This window comes from Pteropus medius, unplaced genomic scaffold, assembly GCF_902729225.1.
Source record: "Pteropus medius unplaced genomic scaffold, Ma_sr-lr_union100, whole genome shotgun sequence".
In the NCBI taxonomy this organism is placed as follows: domain Eukaryota; kingdom Metazoa; phylum Chordata; class Mammalia; order Chiroptera; family Pteropodidae; genus Pteropus; species Pteropus medius.
In genome coordinates, this window is record NW_024352785.1 from 147497 (window position 1) to 170966 (window position 23470).

Sequence of the window (23470 nt, forward strand, 5' to 3'; positions counted from 1 at the left end):
CAGACCACAATCTCTTCTACTAGTTGCTCCTTCTCACCACCAGTCTTTGAACATGCTCAAGCCACCCATCATAACACTAATAGCAATAACCACCACATACATCTACAACCCTCTTGACAAACCTTAGGACTCCAGCCAATTATTGGTTTATATCTTCTATTAATAACTGTACTTGGAGAAGTTGTTTACATCTGATGTGTCTAACTGCTCATCTCTAACACATTTCTTAATCTACTAGCATTTGGCTTCTGCTCCTACAGTTCCTCTGAAATTTCTTTCATCTCGGTTTTCAACAAACTCTTTGTCACTAAATCCAGTAGACATTTTCATTGCTTACTTCCTTTGACCCTTCAGCAGCATGTGACAATTTTGACTACTCTCATCATCTTCATATACTTTCTTACCTTGCCTTTTATTGTATTGATTTCAGCCCTGGTTTTCTTTCTTCTCCTTCTTAATCTCTTCCTCTAGCCATTTCTCATATATTATGTTCCTTAAAATTCCTCAGTTTGTAGTAAATTTTCTTCTTGGGCAAATTTATCTTTTCTCCACAGATCAAATAATCATTTTTATATGATGATCCCCAATTATGACTCCAACTGAGGTCTCGCTCCTCAGCTTCAGATTTGTATTTTCAATACCAAAGGGCATTGGGCTGCCTCATCGGCACCTCAAAATTAATATGTCCAAAACTGAACTCTTCTCTTCTAAATCTTTTATTCCTCCTATGTTCCACATATTAAAAATGGTAGCACACTGTATCAAAACATACAAGCCAGCTACAAGTGTACCAATCTTAATTTCTCTCCCATTCTCTCCCCCAGTCTCATTTTCTCCCCACTCCTTTCTCATTCTTCATCCCTCACCATTCACATTCTACCCTTAATCCCACTGTTAGTACTATCTATAGTCCTGTCACTATAACACTTTAACTCCTACACATTTTTTCTCCTTAAAAGAATCACATTTTGTTCATGATATGCACCTCTCCCAAAGTCTCCATGGAACCTAGGGGAAGCTGATCCCATGCTCAGCTTCCAAGACTAAGGCCTGATTAAATTATCCAGTTATAGCGATTATATTCCCCTTGGTAGTAATTCATTTAGGAGCTCAAATTTAAGTCAATTTGGTTACTATTACCTTTGCAACTATTATTGTTCCAGGGGTGAGTATGTAACCAAAATTTGTCCAACCACACTGAATGAAGCAAGGGACTATTTTTTTTTTTTTCAAACGTTGGAAGAATTTTTTTCTCCTCCAATGAATATAAGTAAAGCAGCATGTTAGCTTTGCTGCTACAACCGATACTCCATTCCCTTAAACTTCTTTAAAATTGTATTACAGATGTACATATCCATAAATAATATTTATTGCAAGTTATAAACATTTATATATTTAACCTTCAATTTGACATTTTTGTTCAATTTTATTTGTAAGATTTATTCATTTTGATAACTACATCTCAATTTCATTCTTATGGTCATATAGTTTCCATTACAAAAACATAACACAATGCATTTATCCATCATCTTGTATTGTTTCCTTTATTTCCTAATATAAACTAATGCTTCTATAAATATTTTTGAATATGTCTCTTTTTGGACATATGTAAGAATTTTCTAAGATATATATTTCCAATAATGAATTTCTGAGCTACAGGGTATATACACTTTCAATTTAGAAGATAAAACTTAATGGCTATCTGCAATGCCTGTACTATTTTACATTTCTGCCAGATCCTCAATAAAAGATATTTTCATGCCCTCCCCCCTTTTTTTGCATTTAATGAGTACAAAATGTTTTTTTTAATGATGTTTTTCAATTTGTGTTTTCATGATTACTAATTAGGTCAAACAACTTTCATATGATTATTGGGCAGTTTTGTTCCCCCCTCTATAAAATGCCCACTTTTTTTTCAATTGGGGGTTTGTCTTTTGCTTATTGAATTTTAGACGTTTCAATATTTATGTGTATTAATATATTCAGTATTGCCCTAGACCTAGGCAGGAAGTACCCTTATCTTGGGTACTTCACTCACTCTGGCTCTGCTCTAGCTACTCCTTTCCCACTGGGTGAGGTGACCAGGAGGCCAAGGGGATATGCCAGGAGTTCCCAGAACTTAGAGTTGCCCAATTCAGCAGCCCTGATCCTGCTTCCTCAGCCCAGTCTTGCCTCTTCCCCTTCCTTAAATCCATCAACTGGAGGTCATACCACACCATGAGTGTGCACACTCACACTCTTAGGCCCCAGGGGTGGCCAAGGAGCAACTGTTTGCAGGGAGGTGGGGGCTACCCTATAGAGCTTTGGACCTGGGGACCAATGTGTTCATACACTATACATAGTGCTGATAAAACCTAACCCAACATTTTACTTTAAAATACAAAAGAATATAAATTCAGGAGAAATCAAAAGCAAAAGCAAGGTAGTAGAAATTATTAAAAATATATCAATAATTATGTTTAAGGTATATGGCTTAATGTTGTCATTTAAAATAGATATTATCACATTGAATGGGAAAAATGCAATTAAAATATAAAGATACAGGAAAAGTTAAAATTAAAATGAGAAAAGTTACACTAGGCAAATAAAAAATTAGTAAAGCTATATTATTATGATATTATAAGACTAGAATTTAAAGCAAAGATGATAGAAAAATTTGTCTTGTACTTTTATTAATATTATGTATACTTTTGATTAATATTAGTGCTACTACTTACTATTACTACTTTTTTAATCAGCCAAATTTGTTCAGATTGAGCCAAGTTTTCATTTGTTCACAATTCTATCTTGCCTTTTATACTGGCCTTCTGGAATCATTTTATATTGAAGGGATATAAAATACTTTGGTACTGTAAGTACAGGGTTCTTCTAACATAAGTCACTGCATGTGTAGGAAGATGGATAAACAAAGCACAAGCCAATGCTATGCTTTATTTAAGAAACATATTTCAATAAAAAAGATTCAGAAAACTTAAAAATGAAATAAAATAGTAGGCATAAATATACAAGAAAATACAACTAAAAGGAAAGATGAGGTTATATAATTTTAACAAGGTGAAATTTTGACAAAGTGAAATTCAGAACAAAAGGCATTAAAGGAAGGACTATAGTATTATTAATAATTTATACAACCCAAAACATGGTAACTGCTTTTGTAAAGCAGAAATTACAGGAGACTGAAGAAGAAATAGATGAACACTAAAAATAGAAGACTTTATCATACCTCTCTGAGACTGCATTCCCCCAGAAGCACAACCTGGGACAAAGATTTGAGTGTAGGTGGCTTATATAGGAAGTGATTAGTGGGGATACCAGAGGAGGAATGAAAAGTAAGATAGTAATGAAAAGTAAGAGGAATGAAAAGTAAGCCAATAGATGGTGTACCAATGCACAGATTATTACTGAAGTTATGTTGGGCCTTCTGGGGATGTCTGGGAGGCCACATGGATCACGTCTCAGAATTGTCTGGGAGGCCACATGGATCATGCTGGCCTGAGGGGCAAAGAATATTTCATGTTAATTCTCCAACTTTTAAGGCTGAGGGCAACTCCTAGAGGCATTACTTTTTTGAAACTTCTGGCCTTCCCTTACAGGCTGAAAGAAACTTCTAAGGAAGTCAAAGGATTCTCTAGCATGTAGAACAGGGAACACTAAAGAACTATGAGTAGTGCAGGGACACATATGGTAAAGTTTACCCCATGCAGAGCTCAGATTTCCTTGTGCTCCACGTTAAGTTCACTTAAGTTCCATCATTCTGCTTATCACCTGGCCTCCATATATGGGTGGACCAACAACCCATTAAGGGGCTCTGACACCAAGGAATTAGGGATTGTGTAAAAGGCTACTGACTAAACAATCAATAGTATCTGCCACTGGCTCTCAGCAATCATTCACAAACTTCTTCCTACATTTACACCTTAAAAAAGGAACAAGAAAACAGACTCATGTCTTCTGCATATGGAGATACTCCCAAAAGTCTCATCAAATTATTCCATCCAGCTTCAAGCCCAGAACTTCTATGGCATGCATTGTTATTACCATTAGGTCTATGTGTAGCTTGTTGTGTTGGCATATTAATAGATAGAATATAAATAATCAAGGAAACTTTAAAAAAATATTCATTTTGAAAAAATATGGAATAGATTTTAAAAGAGATTAAGGAATATAGAATAGAAATATGGAGTAAATTTCCATATTCTCCTTCCCCTGCAAACATTATAGCTCCCCCATCACCCCTGGGTGAGGGGGTGAACTAAGAGAGACTGACAATTTGAAACATAGGTGAAACATGGAAGATGATAGTGATAGAAGAGGCTCCTGAACTCACATCCTTCCTTGGACACACTAAATATACAGCTACACATGAAACCATTTTCTCTGAAAGAGATCCAGAAACTAGCTGAACACCTCCTATAGATTAGGTGAACAAGAAAACACCTGTATCAAAATTGGTCTTGGCATACCCTCAACTACCAAGAGCTATTAAGAATGAAGAAGGAAGCTTGGACAATCACAAATGTTTGCACAATAACCAAGAGCCAGTATGAAGGAAAAGATAAATTACATGAGACTACTCTGTCAAGAATTGAGGTGAAAAAAAAAAAAAAGAATGGGAGGTGGCTGTTTTATCTCATGCTCAGAAACCAACACACAGAGAATAAAGGAAAATGAAGAAACAGAGATATATGTTCCAAACAAAATAAGATAGAACTCTAGAAATGAAACTTAATGAAATGGAGATGAATGTTATCTCTGATAGAGTTCAAAATAATAGTCATAAAGATATACACCAAGATCAGGAAAACAACCCATGAATAAAGCAAGAATTTTAAGAAGAGAAAATATAATACATTACCAAACAAGAATCACAGAGCTGCAGTATATAATAACTGAACTAAAAAATTCAATATTGGGGTTCAACATCAGACTAGATCCCTTTTGCAAGAGCATCTAAAACAATAAAATACTTAGGAATAAATTTAACCAAGGAGGTGAAAGATCTCACACAGAAACCTAGAAGACATTGATGAAAGAAATCAATGAAAACACAAATAAGTGGAAAGATTTCCCATGTTCATGGACTGGAAGAATTAATATTGTTAAAATGGCCATACTACCCAAAGCCATTTATAGATTCAATGCAATCCCTATCAAGTTCCACTGGCATTTTTTTTTTTTAACAGAAGTACAAATAACTATCCTAAAATTTGCAACCATAAAAGACCCAAATAGCCAAAGCAATCCTGAGAAAGAACGAAGTAAGAGGCATTTCACTTCCTGATTTCAAGCTACATTATAAAGCTATAGTAATCAAAAACAATCTGGTACTGGAATAAAAAGAGAAACATAGACTAATGGGACACAATCAAGAGCCCAGAAAAAAAGCCATGAATATACAGACAACTGATATTTGACAAAGGAACCAAGAATCACAATGGAGAAGACAGTCTCTTTAATATATAGTTCTGGGAAAATTGGATAGTCATATGTAAAGGAATGAAATTAGACCCCTTATTTTACATCACTCACAAAAATTAACTCAAAATAAATTAAAAACTCAAATGTATGGCCAAAAATCATAAAAGTCCTAAAAGAAAACATAAGAAAAAGTTCCTTGGCAATAATTTTTGGAAATGGCACCTAAAACACAAGTAACAAAATAAAAAATGAAGCAGGACTACATCAAAATAAAAAGCTTCTGCACAGCAAAAGAAATGATCAACAGAATGAGAATATGACCTATGGAAGGGGAAAAAAATATTTGTAAATCATCTACTTGATAAGGAGTCAATATCCACAAATATATATGGAACTTATACAACTCATTAGCAAAAAAAAATCTGATTTAAAAATGGGCAGAGGATCTTAATAGACATTTTTCCAAAACAAAAATATTCAAATGGCCAGTAAGTACATGAAAATCTGCTCGCCATCACTAATCTTTAAGGAAATGCAAATCAAAACCACAATGAGGTATTACCTCATGCTTGTTCAAATGGCCATGATCAAAACTTGATATTTTTCTACTCTACAAAAGACAGAATATATGCTTAATTTAAAGCAGGAAAACTTCAACCCAATATAAACAAGAATCCAGAAAAGAAAAAGACCAAGAAACTAGGGTTTTCATAGTAATTATTCAAAGACTTTGGAGAAAACGCTATTTGAAGAGCACAAATAAACTCTCATCAATTTTAAAATATAAGCATTTCTGCTGTAACATTATGTATGCATTCCTTTAAAATGTCCCTTTAGGCAAAATCAAGCACCAGAAATAACCAAGCTTACGCAGAAAATACTGTAGAGGTAAGCCACACAAAAACCTACGCAACTTTGTAACCAGAGTCCTAACAAAAACAGTCACAGTCTTAATAAATCTTAGCACAGCTAAATCCCCAGCAATATTCATCCAGGACCACAGTCAGTTTGTTGTACATTTAAATGCTGGGGCTCACCTTCCTCCTTTGAGATGTTACTCTTTGAAGGCATGAATGCTCAATAGAGATGTTTCATCATAAATTAAAAACCTTATATTTAGAAATATTTGCAGCTTCTTTATCAGCACTTGCAGCTTCACTATTACATCAACATTGTAGAAAACATAAAGATTCTTGATAACATTAAATCATTCATAAAGGACTCCAAAGGAAGGTACTTCTGTAGGTTTTTAGCTGTTTTTTCTTGACTTAATTTATTGTTAAGTTCTACTCTTTAATAGTGAGAAAACCTCCCAATTGTTCCAAATGCTGCTAAATTGGTGTTAACCAATGGAATGTCTTTCTTACATCATTTCTCTATTTACAATCTTCTATGAACTAGTTTGTGACATACAAACTGTTGTATGTTCTGTTGTAGCAGAAAGCTATATTCAAATTTAAAGCCTCAATGCTACTCCCTGAATTATTAAATTTTATTATACCTTTGCTGGTTTGTTTTCTGAAATAAATACATATATAGATAATACTTATTTATACATACACACATATTGCAAGCATCTTCAAAATAGATCTGAATGTTATTGTTTTATCTTATTTCCTGGTTATATAAATTTTCAAATATTTTTAGACAATAGAATATTAAAGTATATAAGTAACCTAACACTTAAATTATTTTAGAAATATCTATATTGTAAGCTGATATTTAAAATCCTATACACATTAAAAACAGGAGAAATGTTTCACAAGGAAGTACTTTATTATGACAAAAGATCTCCATAGATACATTTCTGCCACTTAAGTAAACACGTGTGATTTTCCTTTTCTGAATGTAGGGCACAGAAATACATTTTGTAGAATTTTTAAAGGAGAAATTCTTATCTTCACATTCTGATCCTCAGATGTTCTGCACACCTGCTGCTTCAAACAGAAGAAAGTCAAGCAGTCAAAGAGAGTTTCACATAAAGACTAGTTTATAGATGTTCAGAAACTCATGTTAAAGTCAAATAAGGTATGAACACTCCCAGCTTCATATTTCCATAAATAGGGCAATGTCTACCCTTACACATAGGGTCATTGACTAATGTGAATAACAAGAGAGAAATTTTGTCAGTTGTTCATTCTCCCAAGAGGAAAAAAAATGGTAGAGAAGTTTTTTGTTTTATAAGTCTGACTTTTATTCCAATATTTGGAAAACTGCTATTTAATTTGGATGGGTGCACAAAGATATAAGAAATAATTATAACAAAAACTTTTTATAGAAACACATCGAAGCTTAAGAAAAATTCCGCAAATGGTTGACACATTTCTACATTCAAATTTGAATATTTCTTCACATGAAATAATTATTAACTATAAAATGAAATATGAAAGCACAAAAATGGATACCAACCAGGTATCAGGTAGTCTTTATCACTAAAACTCAAGTCAAGGTAAACAAAGAGAAGTATATGATAATATTGAATTTTATGTCTATTAAAATTAAAGGACCATGGAAAATATGTATCGCAAATGGTCCAACTGGCCTGAGAAATTTTCTGAGGAAACCTCTTCATGATCAAATAAAAGATAAATAAAATGTTAACTTTTAAAAAGTTTAAAATAGTGTTTTTGGAGAATAAATATATCTTTAATTTAAATTTTTATTATATGAATTGGATTGGCAAATTTAATTTTATTTTGAAAAATTATTGAGAAATAAACATCCACAGCACTAATGAAAAGTAACAAAAATAAAACATGTGAAACCTAAGTACTCCTATATAACCAAAGACCAATAACTAGTGTATAAGATATCACTGCAATCAGAAGTAACTTATGTGTATTTTTCCACTTCTACTTTATTCCATTCTTTCAAAGTATTATCTTTCTATTGAATTTTATTATATATCTTTATATAATAATATAAAGATTTATAATATATAAATAATATCTTTATTATATTTTTACTAAAAATATAATAAAACTTATAGGATCATATTAATCACATTCATTTACTAAATATACAGCTATATTATAATTATTTTAAATTTTATTACTATAATATTCCACTGAGAGACTGATAATGTGTAATTCTTACATAATAATGATCCAGTTATAAATTAGTATTTTTCTTTTTCTCAATTTTTAGATTCTTCGCAGGTATAGGCAGGATGTCATTGTTTTCCTTCAGTAAACATTTGTACAGGCAAAATGCAATAGAAGTGAAGATGATAGTGAATACTTTGCAAAAACAGCCTAAAATTTAAAAAATACAACCATCAGATATGTCAGTTTATTTAAAGCAAAAATATTTGAGGAAAGGATGCCATTTACCAAAGTACATTTTATCTCTAAAGGTATCAATTTCCTAACTGTAGAATATAATTAACGTCATAAACATATTAAGTTACTTAAAGGGTATTTTTTAAATGTTTACAAAACTTTTTAGATTTCTTAACCGAATAGCCCAAGAAAAAAGTTATGTGTTATTATTTCATAGAATGTATTAATTCAAAAATAGAAAAATGCATTTCTACTTTTAAAACTTAACTATCAGCAGGAACTGGAACCTGTTTAAGTCATTTCATGCTCTACTCTTTTTGAAATATTCATCATTTTCCAAATACAAACAAATATTTTAGAAATATTGATTATTTAGGGTTTTTATTAATTTTCGTATTTCATTTCAGAAATTTAATGTAGTACAAGTATTATATAAAAATACTTGAACTTTGAATGCAAACAATCCTGTTAATTAAAGTAAAAAATATTGTAGAGCAACAATTAAATTAAAATAATTAAATTAAATCAACTAAATTAAAGTAGAAAATATTTTAGAGCAATAATATCAATTATCTGACAATAACGATTATAGTGGTTCAAAAGATAAAATAGGAAACATTAATGAGTCTATTCATTTATAATGACACAATATTTCACACATTTATTTATAAAGCCAAGCACTATAAACAACCCAAAATACATTAATGAGAATGGATAGCTGTAATATAATCGCAAAATGAAATAGTATTCAGAAAAAATTTTAAAACACAAACTACTGCTATAAAAACATGGCTGAATTTCCGAAAAGCAAAATATTAAGCAAGATAGACAAGAACAAACAAACCAGTATATATTGTATTACATTCACATAAATTTCTAAAACAGGGAAAACCAACATATTGTAATAGAAATCTGAAAGAGGTTTATCTGTGGAAGAAGGAAATTGACTAGAAAGGGGCATAGAAGAAATTTCTGTTTCTTGTTTTGGGTGCTGGTTTCACAGGTTCACTCAATTATCAAAAGCCATCAAACCAAATACCTAAGATCTATTTTACCCAATAGCATATAAATTTTTTATAGTAGTGCTTGATACATTTTTCACAAACACAGAGTAACCAGCATCTGGATCAAGAACAAAACACTGTCAACACCCCAGAGGCCCTCCTCATGTTTCCTCAAATTCACTAACCCAAAAGGGTTAGTTTTTTTTGTTTTTGAAGTATATTCAGGTCAAAATTATATAAGTAGGATCATACAGTGAATACTAATTTATGACTGTTTTTTTCTTTAACATTATTTTTGTGTGATTCATCCATATTTTATATAGTTGTATATCTTTCCCTTTTATTGTTGTAAAGTATTCCCTTATCTATTTTATCACGATTTATTTATTCATTCTGTTGTTTATTGGCTATTTGATTATCGACTTTTGGGAAGTTTCTTTTGTCCACTTTGCTATTAAATTATGTAACTTTTGTTTATTATTGATTTGTGGGAGTTTTTTATATATTTTGAGTATTAGTTCTTTTTCACCTTTTTTACTGTCTTCTAAACTACAGCTGTCTTTTCTGTCTCTTAATTATTTCTTTTGATGATCAGAACTTATTAATTTTAATATAGTCTGATTTTTCTTTTATAGCTAGTGCTTTTTGTATCCTGTTTATTCAATCTCTTCTTACTCCAAGACCATGGAGGGATTCTCCTGTTTTTCTTAAAAGGCTTTATTGTTTTATCTTTCACATTTAGATTTGCAATGCATCTAGAATTGGTTTTTGTATATGATTTGAGATTAGGATTAAGATATATTTTTTTTAGATATGCATATATTAAATGATCCTTTATTTAAAAGACCATCTTTTTACCATTGTAGTGTCTCCTTCCTTTGCCATAAATCAGTTGAGTGTGCATGTGTGGGTTTGTTTTTGGATTCTCTATTCTGTTCCATTTGTCAGTGTGTTGACACTTGCACTCTTCTGTATTAATTATTATAGCTTGATAATAGGCTTTGATACCTGATAGCATGTATCCTAAAATTTTGTTTCATCTTCAAGATTCTCTTGATAATTCTTGGCCCTTTGGCTTTCATTCAAATTTCAATTCTCTTGTCAATTTCAAAAAAACCTCACCTTCTGGCATTTTGTTTTTGATCACTTGATACTATAGATTAATTAAAAGAAGAGGCATTTTAAAATCTTCCTATTTGTAAACAGGATACATTTTTTCCATTTATTTAGGTTTTAATGTCTCTCAGATAAAATTTGTTGTTGTCGGTATAGAGATTTTATATAAATTTCAATAGATTTTTTTCTTGGTACTTGATTTTTTTAATGTTTTTATATTATTTTTGTATTTGGTTGTATAGAAAATGTAACTGATTTTTGCAGAAATACAACAGATTTTTAAATATTGATTATATATTAAGTAACCTTACTAAATATACTTACTAATTCTAATATACTATTTTGATATGAATGCTAATTACAGGTATGTTCACTTTATTAAAATGTGTTGAGCTATACATTTATAATATGTGCTCTTTACTGTATATATAATATATTTCAATAAAAATTCTATCAAAATAAATAAACCCAATGAAGTGGTAAACATGACAACTTAAAACAGGAAATGTTACAAAAGACATAAATCATCTCTCTACTGTAATTAAACTAAAGCTGATGGAATCCTTCATTTGAGATAAAAGGTATGTAATGAGTCATCTCAATGAAAACTTAAGATTTGAGAGATATCAGAAGAATTTCCTTGCTACCAAAGGGAACCAGTGAATTGATCATTTTTTTTACCAGCTTTTTAAGTCATAAAACTTTTGTGAATCTGAATGCCACAGCCTTCCTCCACTGGGGAAAAATTTTTGGACATAAGATGTAGAAATAGAATTTTAGGATTTCAAACATATACTAAAGTTCACTGTGGGCTCCTAGGGTTCATGGATCCCTGGTTGAATGTCTTGCTCTAGAGTAGTAGTGTACATAGAACTTCTTGGGACAATGACAGCATTCTACATTTGCACTGTACAATACAGCAGTCAAATGTGACCATTAAACATGTGAAATTTAGCTGAACTTTTAATTGCATTTAATTTAGTTTAAATTTAAATAGCTACATATGGTTAATATATACCACATTGAACAGTACAGCTCTAGTCTTTCACAAAGCTGTCTTCAAGGTGCTTTATTAAAAATATACATGCCTACCACCAAACCCTGGTATTCTAATTCAGAGACTCAAATCTTATATTTTTAGCAAGCACTCCAAGTTTTTCTGATTCAACTGACTCATAGAATATACTTTAAAATGTACTAGTTTATACAAAATTGCCACAAATGCATATTCTTATGTCTCCTGTGTTTTGCCCTCTCATTATAATTTATGTTATTTATTATTGTTATCTCCTTTTAAAAGCTCCTTAGCAGTTTCTCTAGTAGTTTATCAACATTCTCAATTATGTCCTGTGTTTGAAAATAGTTAAGCATGTTACAGGTATATCTAAAATAAAATTTAAAAGGCTCAGAAGTGTTTTTAAGAGGACTTCCTTAAGAACAATGTCTAGTTTTGTTGGATTATCTCTGAGGAATTCATTTTGACTTCTTAAATGTCATTTTTGACTTTTTAATTTTTTCTTGAATTTTACTTTATTCAGTGTTGACTGCTTGATAATCAACTTCTGAATTAGAAGGCATTACTGTATACTGTTTATCAAACAAGTATTTGTTACTGTTAAATGGTAGAGTCTATCATTATGTGTTTTTTTAGTTACTGAACCCACTTAGTAAAATCATAAAACATATAACTACTTTAAAATATTTATCACACCAATAGCATCTCTACAATAAAATCATTAAATGTTAACAATGATTAAGACTTCAGAAGTTATGTACTCCAAAATCCTCATTTTACAAATGAATAAATTGAGTCCAGAAAGATCTAGTGAATTTTCCAAAGTGATACAAGCATATCCAGACTTTCCCAATACTTTGACCATAGCTCACAGCACCACAGCATCCTAATCCTTGTATCTCTTATTTATTCTACAAATACTGAATGTTTTCCATGTGCCAAGCACTATTACATCATCGAGCAAAAGAAACCATATGAAATTTACATTTATATAGGGTAAGGGTATCTTGATGCTTTTTAGTGGTGCAAAAAAAAATTTTTTTTTTAATTATCCAGTCTTTTACTGTGGAAATGGAAAGGGTCACAAAGTCAAACTACTTGGTTATATATGTTTACAAAGAAAATCACTTTCCAAATTGAAATCCTGCTTATTATCACCCTTTACTCAGGAATAACGTAATACAATTGTGTATTTAATGCAGTGACTCAAGTATTTACATAAATTCTATAGTATTTTAGTGTCCAAAATATTTTCTAAATAATATAAGGCTTCTTTAATCATCACAGTATTGATTTGTTCATAGTTTATTATTACTCTACCTTATAAACAACCATAAACTTTTAAAACAATTTTACCTCTCTACATTTCTTCAATAGATATCACTTACATATTCCTACGAATAGGTAGGCCATTTTTGTCATGTCATAGATCCAACAACTTCCTCTTTTCCCACAGTATCCAGTATCCCAAAAGGTACAAGAACTTTCTCCTATCATTTTAAAAGCAATTGGTCCAGGTATACTCCCTACGAAAAATACCATGATTGAAATTTTCCATGAAAACACTATAGGTTGGGATCAGAATGATTTTTATCCTAAAATTAAACTTACACCTATATATTTAGTCTTCATCATTGTAAACATATCATTTAAAATTATTTAAGAATTTACTTGTAGATAGGACTGTTAATAACTAGAAACAATGTGTTTTCAAAAAAGTCTTATCCCTGTAAGTGTAAAAAACTGATAGATTTGCATCTTTTTAGAATGGTGTGCATGTTGTTATTTAGTTGACATCTCAAAACTTGTTAATTCTTGAATTAAAAATTTAAGAGAAAGTATTTTAAAGAGGTACTAAATATTGATTTTGAGAACTCCGTATACCTCAATCCAATCCAATCATGTTTCTTTACCCCACTAATATTTTCAATCAACTGCTTGAATCAGAAGTCTGAATATAGCCATAATGTGGATTTGAAAGCAGTGTTTGCTATTTTAAGAAAGCCTGAAGTACAGAGTGTATTATCTTCAGCAAAACCAATTTGTTCTTTGGATATAAATCCCTAAAAACATCAGATTCACTGTCCTTGGTAATGAAATGTTTAAAAGCACTAGTCTAGGTTAGTGACTTCCCAAATGTGCAAGCAATGTATAGTTGCTATGTTTACATGAGTGTTTTATTTCAGCTTACTAAACCACATGTATGAGCTTGATGAACATACTTCTGATCAAATAGATTGTTTCTTCTAATCGAATATAATATTAATGCATATTTTATATGACAGTTAGGATGGGCTTTATATTAGGTATTGTTTTTATGTATTACTGCCCAATTCTGCAAAGCAGCTCTCTCATTCGTTTGTTTCAGTTTACCATTATTTATTTGAAATTATAAATATGCATATAGACACACATATCAAAAAATGAACATTTCAGTGTAATAAAAGATTGTCAAAAGTCCATACCAAATACTCTCAAAATTACATAGGTCACACCCAAGGCCAAACAACGCTGTTCGTCAGATACAACACTGTAAGCAAAGAGCAATAATATCATCAAAATACCATTATTAATAGCTATAGAGAATGTTTTCTAGGTTAAATACTTTTTCTGTGCATCAATTAAACTAAGAATCTTTAGCCAGTTAACAGGGTTCAATCTGGTTGAATTAAAGAAATGCAACAACTCCCATTTCTTCATATCCTGCCCCTTGCCAACCAATTCCAAAGCTTCTTGCTTTTCACAAAAAAGAAGCAATTATGACCCAAACCCTCAGCCCCATCCTCCTTTCCCTTTACTGAAAAAAAAAAAGTAGCACTAGATTTCCCACTTCTTTTTCTTCATTTTGGAGTGAACATCCATTATTTTAGAACCTTCTTTTTCCCCCTGTGAGAGCCACTCTTTACCTCTCTGTACCTTGCTCTGGGAGGCTGACCTAAATGGACTACATCAATAGGCTCTCTTGCCTTCTGGCTTCTGAATGGGTTCTGCCAATGGGGTGCTGTGGCATGAGGGAGGAAAGTGAGGTCATGGTCTTCATTCCCAAGGTCCATCCCTGCACAATTAGGTCAGGCTGACTAGGTGTCTAGACAAAGAATTCTCCCCTACGGGTTTCTCTCCTTCTTACCCCTGTTTCCCTTTGAGCTTGAGGTGGTAACAGACCAGAGGTATTGCACTGTACCTTGAGATTCCTTAAACTCTGCCCGCATTTTAAATAACCACTTTATTCAACCTTGAATTGTCCTAATCTGAGGGTATCATCTCTTTCCTGTTGGATCTCTCACTGTTACACTCACTATTCAAAAGCTAAAATAAATGAAAAATAACTTTCCCAAATGAAAACAAGATCTCTATATAGGAATAGCAATAGGAATATTGGTAAAACCAGGCGTTTGTTTAAAAAAGAAAAATAATGTATAACATTACATATTGTAGTTTGGAAAATAAATTGAAAATACAACAAAAAAATCAACATTTCAGAAAGTAAAAAATAACTAAATTTATAAGATATGATATTTTAAGTAAATTGTTTACCCTTTATTTCCTTGTTCTAGAACTTGCAAAACAAACTAGTATGACCAATATTTTCGTTCAAAATAACTCATTGTATTAAAATGTAGCATACGTATAATATTTTGTGACTATTTTGCGAAAAGTAAGATAATTTCACCTTTGTCAACCTGGAAAAAAGTATATATTCTTTCCTCAAATGTTTACTACCAGGAAAATGAAAATAAATTAACCAATTCTCAAATGATAATATTTTTAAATTAAAAAAATACACTTTTATTACGAGCAGATTTACTAAAGAGAAGTAAAAGAAGTAACGTGCCACATTTTAGAACCACACTTTAGTATAAAGTTTTTGGTATAAAGTGGAAAGAGTCTTATGCCTAACTGTAATTGAGAGTTCTGCTTCGTTTAGCATAAGTAGTTTTCTTATATGTAATATGATATGAGTGTCCTCTGAAACATCTATTCAGCAGACCATAACTCATAAGTATAATTAAGTATTTATATATCTTCAGTTTGATTATAACTTTTTCTAACTGATATATTAAACAAGGCAAAAAGATTGATTCTCAGGATTTTGCAAAATCAGTTAAATGAACAGCACAAAAACAAATAACTGATATGTATAGAAAAACAAAATTTTAATGCATAAACTCCTATGTTTTAGCAACAAAGTGAATGCTTTTTTTTTTGTATTCTAACAAGTAAGCCTATAATAGGATGATTTAAGGATTTCATTGAGTAAACAAAAAGCTTATTAATACTCTTCCAAATGTAAAAGGCAGCTTCTACTATCTCTTACCACTTCTAAATGTATATTTTCAGTCCATATCTTTCATGTAAGACACGAGTTCTAGACTTAAGTTCCTGCCTTGCACAAAAGTTGGTTTTCCCCTAGTGCACCCTGTCACAAGTGGAACCATCATCCATGCAGTTTTCAAGTCCAAAATCTGTAAGTCAAAGTGGCATCTTCGATACTATCCTTTTCCTTATTGACCTCATACAATTAATAATCAAGTTATTATTAAAAATAAACATTTTTCATATACTTTTCTCGGATTTTCTTCATCTCTAATTCCACTGGCCTATTCCAAGCCTGTATATTTGCCTTAAAAAGAAGAAAATGAAATGACTTCCTAATTTACCTCCCAACAACCATCCTTATCCTTTCAGTCCATTCTCCATATAAGAGCCACAGTGTTTTTTTTTTAAGGCGAAATTCTGATTATTTCACTGCTCCACTAGGATCTTTCAGTGGCTTCCCATTGTTCTTAGGATAAAATCTAGAATTGCAAATAAATTTACAAGGGTCATCCAATCTTGTTAGTCTCATTCCATGCCACTTCACTTTTGCCTTTATCTCCCTCCTTGTTCATGACATTCTAAAATACAACAGTCTTATGAAGGTACTTTAGAATCTTTGCATATGTCATTCCCACTATGTAAAATACTCATTCTCCATCTTTTAGGGTTTAGCTTAAGTAACATATCTTCAGGCATACCCTCTCTGAATCTCCAAAGTAAGTAAGATCATCTTATAATTTTCTCATTGCATTTTTCTATATTTTCTTTGCAGCATGTTTTAATATTACAATTAAATACTTATACGTGTAACCTTTTTTTTTTGCTTTGCTGTCTATCTTTCCACCCTCAAATGTTCAGGCAGAAGGAACCTGGTCACTTTTCTTCCGCTTTTCTTCCTCCCTGGCTCTCTCCCCTTTAAAGTACTCATCTACCTTCCTGTTTGAATCCACGATAACTATCACAGTTGAGAAGACAAAAACATGTAAAAATAAAGAGAGATGGAAGGGAAAGAAAGAATGGAAGAACTAGTTTTTCTTAAGAACACTGACAAAGAGATACAAACAAATGATATTTTTCTGTTTAGACTTAAGCATCACACAGCTTTAGATTTCAGAAAATTTCTGCAGAGAAAAAAAGATTTTGTCATTCTTAGGCTCATGTGATCACCAAAATCTCAGATAAATAGAATGTACTAAAAAGAAATGAAATTCTCTAACTGAAAAATATGCTAATTAGTATTACGAACTCAATAGGTGAATTTAATATCTAATTAGACACAGACGAAGATAGAATTAGTAAACTAGTATGTATATAAGTAACTGAAAAAGCAGGTGGAGGTAGAATTAATACATTAGGATATAGATAAGTGAAAAAAAACTTTAGTCTGAAGCACAGAGTACAAAAATAGAAAGTGTGTCTATGTGTTTCTTATAAGAGCTCTATAAGAAACACATGGACACAATGAAAGATTTATGGTATGTATAATTTGATATCACAAAGGTGAGTAGAGAAAGAATGAAGCAGAAGCAGTATCTGCAAAAATAATAGTTAAGAATTTCCCAAAACCAATGAAAGATCTTGTGGTAGATAATCACCCAAAGATGACTATCACCGATTCCTTTTTATTTCCCTATACATGCATGTTGTTCCTGACATTAAGAGATAGAATCAAATCACCCTCCCCTTGAAACATAATGACTTTTTTGAAAAATAGAATCCAGAAAAGTGACATTCTTGGACTGTCAGCCTAGGTCAAATTAAGCCTACAGTTTATGCCTGGGTCTTTTGGAACACTAACACTTTGGGCCGCACCCTTTTGAAATTGTTGAACTTTGTTAACAGAAGTACAGGTCACATAAAGAGTCCACTTATGGCAAATCAACAGTAGTCTCCCAGCAAAATTTTGCCTAAATTGTAAGCCTTCTTGGAAATCCAGCCCAGTTATGCTGTCAGATGACTCGAGTGTCGTGTGCCAACTAACCATAAGCTCATGAGAAACTCTGACCAAGAACTACCCACATTGAACCCAGTCAACTCAGTGAACTATGAAAGATACAGATAAATTGTTGTCATTAAATTTGGGGTGGTTTGTTACTGCTATGAGTTGAATTGTATCTCCTCCAAAATTTAGATGCTGAAATCCTAACTCTTCTCCGATACCTTGGAATGCTACCGTATTGGAGACAGAGTTTTACAGAGAAAATTAAGTTAAAGTTTAGTTCGCCTCGTGGGCCTTAATCCAACATAACTGATGTCCTCATAGTGAGTGGAAATATGGACACAGACATGTACAGAGCTAAGACAATGTGAAGACTAAAGGGAAGATGGCTATCTACAAGCCAAAGAGAGGTCCTTCCCTCTTATCCATCCGAAGAAACCAACCCTTCCAACACCTTGATCTCAGATTTCTAGTCTCCAGAACTGTAAATAAACAAATGTCTGTTATTTTAGACACCCAGCCTGTTGTACCTTTTTCTGGCAGCCTAGCAAACTAATACAATTACCATCCTAGTAGCTAATAGAAAAAGACAGCAAGCTTTTCTTTTAAAGCCATAAGAACATTTTAAAACTCCATGAACCATCAATACAAACGAAATTATATTAAGGAATATCATAGTGAAATTGCTGACAGACAAAGACAATGAGAAAATGTTAAAAGCATCTAGAGAAAAAGACACATTACATTCAAAGGAACAGTAATAAAATGTTATAGAAAGCAAGAAGACGGTTAAATATTTCTTTTTAAAGTACTGAAAGAAAATAATGACCAACATGGAATTCCATAAGTAGTCAAAATATAATTTTATAATAAAAGTAGATTAAAGACATTTTTAAACAAGAAACAAATGAACAAAAATCATTTCCAGCAGACCCACAGTAAAACAAACTTTTCTAGAGGAAGGAATGACCCCTAAAAAAATGCAGGAAAAAAAATGAAGAGATTCTGGTACTGTGCTATTAAATATATAATAAATAAAATTACATTCTTGAGGATTTAAAATTTAAGTAGCCTCAAAATACCTAACAATAACAAAAGCTTGGAAGAGAGTTAGTTAATGGAATTAAAGTATTTTTATGTTCTTATATTATCCAGGGAGTGGCAAAAGTACTACTGTACATTTGACTCTAATAAGTAATACATACTCCTGTAAGATCTAAAGTGACTATACAAGAAGAATAAAATAATACATAATTAGCAAAATAATAGAGGGAAATAATGAAAACTGAAAATAGCTATCAATTCAAAAGAAGTAAGAAAGAACTAAAAGAACAAGTAGAAAAATTTTAAAACAAACAGTAAAATAATAGATGAAAATCCTAACACATTAGCAATTATTTTAATAGTTTATATACTCCAATTAAAAAGCTAACTATGTGTGGCTTCCAAAATGTGCCTTAAATAGTTATAGTAAGAGAAAGATTGAAAGTAAAAAGAAAAGTATCTAATGAAAATGCTACTAAAAATATAACCGATAAAGCAATATTAAAGTCAGAAAAAGTAACTCTAAGACAAAGTTATCAGAGGACTATTTCATAAGGATAAAAGAGTCAATAAAGCAGGAAGTGGTAGCAATGCTAAATGTTTTCAACTAATATAGATTCAAGATATATACAGCAAAGATGATAGAAATTTAAAAAATGAACACATCCACCATAACAGATAAAATTTTAAATCATTTGTAAGTCTAAAGACATTTTCAAGAAAAGAAATGATAAAAATGTGTTCTCTGAACACAGTGGACTCAATCTAACAATAAATAACAAAAATATAACAAATTTCCAAATATTTAGAAATTAAACTATACACTTCCAAATAACACATAGTTCCAATAAAAAAAAATACACTGAAAGGCATATTTGAATTTAAAGCATGAGAAAAAATGTATATCAGACATTCAGCATGCACATTTAGATAAAAAAGGCATGTACACAAATATATAGAAATATATATGTGGATAAAATAATTATAAAAATAAATTAAAATGATGGAAATTATTAAAATAAAAATAGAAAGATTTATTAGTCTCCCCACCTACACACACACACAAAGTCATTCAATTTTTAATTAAAACCTCTCACAAAGAAATTTCCAGGCCCAGGTGACATCACAAGTGGTTTCTTCCAAAGATTTAATTAAAAAGTAATACTACACCATGATAAAATAGTATAGATATTAGGAAAAGAGGAAATATTTCTCAATTCATTTTTTGAGGCTAAAATAACACTGATGCCAAAACCAGACGAGCATATTAAATTATAAAGCAACTTTATTCATACAAAATTTCTAACTATACCAGCAAAATGAATTGAGCAACTAACCAAATCCGATTAATTCGTAGAATAAGTAGACATATCTTATCGCAATAATCTCAATTGATATGTCAAATACAATTGATAAATTTTAAAATTTATTAATTAAAAAAATTTTAATGAACTAGAAATGGAAGCAAACTGGCTTTTTCTAATAGGTGCTATAAATACCACAGTTAATGGTGAAATTTACAGCAAATTTCATATCTAACAATGAAATATCAAAATCCTTCATCCTAATGGGCATAAAAAACAAGGAGTAACTATCACTACTTCTATTTAGCATTGTACAGGATAGCTTAATCAGTGCAAGAAAAAAGGTATAAAGATTGGAAAAGAAATAAAAATCATTATTTGCAGATTATGATTATGTACATAAAAAATCTGAAGTAATCTACCAACTATTTGAAATTAATATGAACACAATCACAGAATACGAAGTCAAAGCACAAGGATGAATTCCATTTCTTCATACCAGCAATAAACAACTATACTATACTATGCTATAATAAACATCAAAAACATCAATTACCTAAGAATGAATCTAATGGAGATATATGACCTCCACCATGAAAAAATTATGAAACATTATTAGGAGAAATAAATGAAGATTTAAATAAATAAAGAGATTATACTTCACTGACTGATCAAGAGACTCAGTGTGGTAAGTATAGCAGCTCTTCCAAATTGATTCAAAGGCATTCCAATAAAAATCTCAACATATTTTTTATGGACATTGACTAAGTAATTTTAATCACCTAGAAATACAAAGGGCCAAGAATGGCGAAGATAATCTTGAAGATGGGCTTACAACAAAGCCTGACATATTCACAATAAATATACAGAAATAGACCCACATACATAGAGCCTGTTGGTACACTGCTGTGGGGAAAGGATAGCCTTTCAATAAATGGTGGTGAGTCAGTTAACATACATATTAAAAAAGCAAACCTAAATCCCTACTTTAAGAAAAAAAATTCCGGCTGAATTATTGATTATATACTCTTTTATTAAAATAACATAAAAATGTCCTCATGATTTTGATTAGGCTAAGATTTCTTAAACAGGATATTAAAATTAAAAAATATATTTCACTCAAAAGATGCCATTATCAGAGTGGAAAGGCAAGCTGTAGAGTTGGAAAAGATATTTGTAAAGACTATATATGACGAATGACCCCCAACTTGGGAGTATATAAAGAATATATAAAGACTTTTTGGAAGTCAATAATGAAAAGACAGAAACCCAGTGTAAAAATATACAAAAGAAATGAACAGCCATTTGACAAAACTGCATACTCATATGGCTAGTAAATAACGGAAAATATGTTCAATATTAGTCTTCTGAATAAGGAAATTAAAATCACAAGGAAATAATACACACACCCATCAAAATTGCTTAAAGTTAAAAACAACAATAGAATGCTAGAAGAATGAATTTGTGCAAATACTTTTGTAATTTATTAAAGAATTTAACATATGTGTAGCTTATAACTCAGCAATTCTGTTTATATATGCACTCAATAGAGAGTTAAACATACACATGAATTTTGACAATGTAACAGTTTCCTTTCTAGCAGTTGCTACCTTGAAACAAAAGAATAAATCATTTACTTACGATATTGTAAAATCTTCCTAAAATTGATTTTTATGTATTAAATGAACAATGATTATGAATAATATGTACATACCGAAGGATGGTTAGGAGGTTTGGTATACCAGCAAAATCAGCAAATACAATTGTACAAAAGGTAAGAACAATGAACAGAGGCAATTTAGAGCACTTTGTATCACATTTCCCAGATCGAGCATCAATAAAATCACCTTGATCATCTGGAGTTATTAATCCTTCATTAATGCAAGAACAATTGAAGTATGTCTATGAAAATTAAGATAGGAAACAATCTTAGAAATATAGTCATAATGCAAAAACTTTTATTGTAAAATAAAAATTAAATCAATAACTACAGGAGGACTAACCAGTTTTATTAGTAAATACCTTTATATTAAATCTGCCTGTCATTATTTAAAAATGAAACATTAATGATAAGTCCAAGGTATTTTACCTAAATGAATTGTGTGTGTGTGTGTGTGTGTGTGTGTGTATTTAATTTTAGTTACTTAGGAAAAATTCTATTTAAAGAATTCCACCAAAAATATTACATTTAATTGCACAAATAACTATTGAAGAGCTATGTAAATTGAAGGGAGTTAAGGAAAATGTAATAAAATGGAACTTTAGTTGGGATTTGAAGTATGGACAGTTACCCAACCATGGAAGGTTTTGGGACTATACTGTAAAGATAAGACTTTATTTTCTATGTAATGATGACAGGGCTATTATCTATTACACTGAGAAGGCAGTGTCTAAGGCCTAAAATACAACAGAGCTACATAAAAATGTTGTAACTTTAGTGTCTTAAAAAAAAGAATGTAATAATAATGGATCCAGCCTGGATCATATTTGTTTTTCACAGAAATGCAGTTGTACATGAATTTTTTAAATTAATTATTTTAGTGAAGGAAGGGGCTTACAAAGGCAAAGTATATAGTGCCAGTGAAAGTCACAATGTAGCCCTGAATGGAAAGCAATGAAAATTTGGGGTGGTTGTTACACAGCTGGTAATTCAAGAAAGATGAAAAGGTAATATTTTCTAAGAAAACTAATATAGAGTTTGAAGATACAGAGACTAGGTAGCAATTTATTAATCTATTGAAAAGATTCTAAGTTACTACTAGTGAAGGAATAAGAGGAAACAGAGATGGGTTAAATCTGAGTGAGGCATAAAGTGGTGGTCCAAAAATCGTCTCAGTTTGTTTGTGGGAGTTGCTAAGTGGCTACTGGATATGCTAAAAAAAAAAAAAAAAAAAAAAAGAGAGAGAGAGAGAGAAAGAGAGAGAGAAAAGAAAGAAAGAAAAAGAAAAAGAAATATCCAAATGTCCTAATTTCGATTTATACATTCCACTATTTTTTTTTAAGTGTCTATGTACTAAATATCATTTTAGGTG

At 31.0% G+C, this 23470-nt stretch overlaps 1 protein-coding gene across 1 annotated transcript in view; it reads right to left on the reverse strand.

The window, feature by feature from the left end:
* Positions 1–8529: 8529 nt before the first annotated feature.
* The window catches only part of LOC120590747 (solute carrier organic anion transporter family member 6A1), a 72571-nt gene continuing 57630 nt past the window's right edge, over positions 8530–23470 (reverse strand). Inside the window, exons 9-12 of the mRNA XM_039848349.1 lie at positions 22153–22340; positions 14300–14364; positions 13223–13360; positions 8530–8672 (exon numbers count right to left, since the gene is read on the reverse strand). Coding sequence (XP_039704283.1) covers positions 8530–8672; positions 13223–13360; positions 14300–14364; positions 22153–22340 — 534 coding nt within the window. The remainder of the gene's footprint in view (positions 8673–13222; positions 13361–14299; positions 14365–22152; positions 22341–23470) is intronic.